Source organism: Entamoeba nuttalli (assembly GCF_000257125.1).
Source record: "Entamoeba nuttalli P19 unplaced genomic scaffold asmbl_8801, whole genome shotgun sequence".
NCBI classification, from domain to species: domain Eukaryota; phylum Evosea; order Mastigamoebida; family Endamoebidae; genus Entamoeba; species Entamoeba nuttalli.
In genome coordinates, this window is record NW_008579308.1 from 1 (window position 1) to 4464 (window position 4464).

General features: G+C 21.9%; 3 protein-coding genes across 3 annotated transcripts; 1 reads left to right on the plus strand and 2 right to left on the minus strand.

Moving 5' to 3' along the window:
- Nucleotides 1-151: 151 nt before the first annotated feature.
- ENU1_189260 (guanine nucleotide exchange factor, putative) lies at nucleotides 152-1453 on the plus strand (the record flags this gene model as incomplete). Its single annotated transcript, XM_008861744.1, has 1 exon — nucleotides 152-1453. The coding sequence occupies one exon, from the start codon at nucleotides 152-154 to the stop codon at nucleotides 1451-1453; it is 1302 nt and encodes a 433-aa protein (XP_008859966.1).
- Nucleotides 1454-1572: 119 nt separating this feature from the next.
- On the minus strand, nucleotides 1573-3015 carry ENU1_189270 (hypothetical protein; the record flags this gene model as incomplete). Its single annotated transcript, XM_008861745.1, has 1 exon — nucleotides 1573-3015. The coding sequence occupies one exon, from the start codon at nucleotides 3013-3015 to the stop codon at nucleotides 1573-1575; it is 1443 nt and encodes a 480-aa protein (XP_008859967.1).
- A 111-nt stretch (nucleotides 3016-3126) lies between these two features.
- ENU1_189280 (hypothetical protein) lies at nucleotides 3127-3771 on the minus strand (the record flags this gene model as incomplete). The annotated part of the gene is made up of 1 exon (XM_008861746.1): nucleotides 3127-3771. The coding sequence occupies one exon, from the start codon at nucleotides 3769-3771 to the stop codon at nucleotides 3127-3129; it is 645 nt and encodes a 214-aa protein (XP_008859968.1).
- Nucleotides 3772-4464: the final 693 nt, after the last annotated feature.

A 4464-nucleotide genomic window follows, 5' to 3' on the forward strand; every position in this document is an offset into this window, starting at 1 on the left:
ATTATTATAAAATATTATTTTGTTTTAGTCTCTTTCTTTAATTAAAAAAAAAATATATATTTTTGAATCATTTAATTTTTGTTGTAATAAATAACATAATTTATCCAATCCAAAAACGATGAAATGATCTTGAAAACGTTAAATTAACGAAATGGATGAAAATCATGTATTTATTGAACATTATCCTGTTGAATGTTTTGCTTATGACAGTGATGTTAGTAGATGGACTAATAAAAGATTAGTTAAAGAAATGATGAAAGAAGGGAAACGATCTTTAGCATTTAGATTATTTTCATGTAAAATAACCGGAAAGCAAATGATAGAATTAAAAGAAAATGAATGTGATAATCTTAGACTAAATAGTCAATTAAAAGAAGAATTATTTCAATACGTTAAAAAATATCAAAAAATTGCTTCAATTAATATTTTACAAAGGGCAATTAGAAGACATAAAATCCAACCTCAAATAAATGAATATATTTATAGAGGAACTGTAATAAATGAAATTATTACAACAGAAATTAATTATGTTGATACATTACAATATACAATTGAAAATATTAAAAGACCATTAGAAAATAATAATGAAATTTTAAATTATGAAGAACAAAAAACATTATTTTCAAATATAGAAACTGTTTTTCAAACCAATAAAGTTTTTTGTAGTGATTTAATAAAAGGATGTAGTAGATTTAATATTAATACAACAATAGGAAATATTTTTTTAACATTCATTCCATTTTTAAAAGTTTACAATGAATATTGTTCTAACTTTAGACATACAATTGATCTTATTAAAACATTAAAATATCCACATAAATTTGCTCCTTTTTATTCTAAAATACAATATAAACAATCTCCTTATTCAAAAAGTTCAATTTCTGATTTATTAATAACTCCTGTTCAAAGACTTCCAAGATATCAATTATTATTAAAAGATTTATTAAAACATACTCAACAAAGTCATATTGATTATAATAATATTAAAAAAGCTCTTGAAATGATTCAAGAAGTTGCTAATAAAGTTAATGAAACTTCAAAAATTAATGAATTAACTGAAGAAACACAAAAATACTTTTCAAAAACTCTTCATATTCCAGAAGAAATTCAAATGGTTCCACAAGGTAGAATTTTAATAAAAACAATAAAAGTAAATGGTAAAGCAGATAGAAAATATGTTGTAATGATTTTTAATGATTCTATTATTATAATTAAAGAACAACAAGAAGAAGATGAAAAAGAAGAAAGTTATACTTTTAAATTTTTCTCAAAATTTAATGAATTAAGTATTAATATTGATGAATTAAAAAAAAGTAAATCAGAAAATTTATTCTCTTTACAATTAAAAAATAAAAAAGATCATATCGTTTTATGTTTCTCTTCTGTTGTTGATCGTTCTCAATTTAAATCTATTCTTCAAAATTCAATTGATAAATTCTTTGAAAATAAATAAGAATTTCTTTATTTCAATTTATTTAAATTATTAAATAATTGAATTTACTTTCTTTTTTATTTTTTTTTTATTAAAATAAATAAAAATTCTTTTTAATTTATTTAAGAAAAGTGTTCAATTTAAATTTCTAATGCAGAATGAATTTCTTCTTCTACCATTTCTTTACTTGCTGCCATTTCTTTTAATAATCCTTCCATTGTACTTAATCTTTTTATTAATTTCTTTTGTTTTTGAAGATTTTTTTTAGATTGAATTACAGATGGTTTGTTCATTTCTTTATTTAAATTAATATTCTTTTTAATTGATGTTTGTTTTTGTTGTTTATTTTTTTTTTCTTCTTGTTCAATTTTTTTTAATTCTTTTATTGCTGTTTTTTTAATTATTTCTTCTGCACTTTCTTGTTTGTTCTCTAATCCTTTTTTTACTTCTTTCTTAACAACAGTCTTTGGTGCTGTACGTTTAATATTCATTAATTTCATTGTATTCTCTTTTTGTTTTTTATTAGTATCAATAACAATTCCTGCTTTCTTTTCTAAAATATCTAATACAGCAGCTGTGCCATGTTTAATAACTGTTTCTTTACTTAAATGTTTTTTATTAATATAATTGTTCATTTTATTTGCTTTCTTTGCTGCTTTTTTCATCACTAATGAACTTTGCTTTAATTTATTCATCATTTTCATTAATTTACTTCTATAATCTTCAACATTACCATCTAAATTCTTTCTTTGTTTTTTCATAATATTAATTTTCTTAACTGTTTCAATTCTTTTTTCTGGTGTCATTAATTCCATCTTCATTTCCATTTGTTCAATTTGATCATCAATCTTACGAGCTAAAATATATGACTCCTTTCCTCTCTTTGAAATTGCTTTTTCAATCTTAACAACCATTTCATCCATTAACTTATTATATACTTCTGCACTTCTTTGTTTTAATGAATTCTTTAAATATGGATTAGTAGAATATTTTTGTTCCATAACTTGAAGTTGTTTTTCAACTTCTTCCATCTTCTTTTTTTGTTTTTCAACTTCATCTGTTTCTTTGTCTTTCATAAGATAATCTCCCATATCATTTCCTTGCATAATCATTCCTTCATGTCTAAATTGGTCAACTTGTGGTTGTGCAACAAACCCATAGTTAAATACTGCTTGTGCCTCATCAGCACCTAAAAGCATTAAATGATTAACATGAAGTCTATTCATCAAATTTAATTGTCTTACTAATCTTCCTTGTTCTACAGGTGCAAGAACTCTTAAAATTTTATACATTTTAGCTAATACCATTCTTTTAGTTCTAGCAATTTTTCTTAATGCTCTCTTTTCTTCTCTAATCTTTTGGCGAGCTAATTGTCTGTCTTTTCTCAATCCAATATGAATCATATCTTGGTTATCATTATCAAGTTCAATCATAAGATTTCTTTCTGTCTCTTCTAATGCTTTCATTTTTTCTTCTAATAAACTAATTCCTTTTCCTACTCGTTGTATTCCTTGAGAAACATACCCTGTTGTTTGTCCTTGAGCTGTCACACTAAGTAATAATATACCAAATATTAATAACATTTATTTTAAAATTATGATTTTCTAGTTCTCATATTTTTTTTTTCTTGATTTTTACTCTTTTTAACTTTTTTGTTTTTAATAAACTTAATATTGTTATAAAAAATGAAATATTTATTCCTCAGTTAATTTTTGATAAAAATACTTTTCTTGGTTTTTTTTCTTCACCATACCACTGAATTTGTTATATTCTTCTATTGTGATTGCCTTGTTTTTTTTCATGTTGTCAAGTGTAAACATAACTCTTTGTATTAATATCTTTCTTTGTTCTTCTTCAGTTTCTTTGAGATTTGTTATGGCTATATCTCTCATATATTGACAGACACAAATCTTATAAAATTTATTTTTAAATTGTTGTAGTGAAATCATATTATTTAACAGCTGTGTTTTTAAAATTTCTAATTCTTTCATTCTTTCAGTATAATCTATTGGAATATCTTTTAAGTTTTTTATTAATTTTCTTACTGAATCATACAATGAAGTTGATTCCCAGAGGTTACAATGCTGTGCTTTTTGATGTGTTCCAATAAATGGGTTATCTATGTCTTTAGTAGAACTGTGAATATAATAACTAACTTTTCCAAAACGAATCACAACATGAATAGAAAGGTGTTCATCAACAAGTATTTGAATTATAAGCTTCTTTTTATGGACAAAATAATATGAACCACTTTGGTGTTTTAAAAGCTTTTTTACTGACTCTAAAAGTTGTTGGTCCATTTGGATATTATGTTTTGCAATCAATTCGTCAAATTCCATTATATTTTTTAAGTTTTTTTGAACAGTTAAAGGATATCATTTGTATAATAAAACAAATTATTTTCTCATTACTTTTATGATTAAAATAAAATACATATCAATGTTTACAAAAAATATAAAAAAAAGATATAAATAAGTAATAATAAAATCATCATTTATTTAATTTGTAATGGATAAATATTCACTTCATTAATATTATGAATTTGAGTGATTATTGTCTTTTTGATTTGTTATTTAGTTTTTCTTCTTGTTTTCTGAATAAAAATTATTTTGTTTTATTTATTCTTTTTATCTTCTTCTTTAATGTTTATTTCATTTTGAAATAAATGTCTTTTCTTTATTTCTTTATTTCTTATTTTATGTTAAATGAATATTTCTTTATTATCATTATATTATTATATTATCATTATATTATTATTTAATATAAATATCATTTATATCATTTTCATTTGATATTATTATTTCATATATTTCATTTCATTCTTTATAATATTAATTAATACATTTCATAATCAAATAAAACATAATCAAATAATAAATAATAATTCAATAAGTTAATTTGAAATGATGTTAGTTTATTTCTGATTTACTTTCTTCTTTTCCTGTTGATGTTTAAAATAAATATAAATACTATTCTTCATCTTTGAGAAATTTATTATTTCAATGCTTTTCTTTGTGGTTTATTTTTCTTCA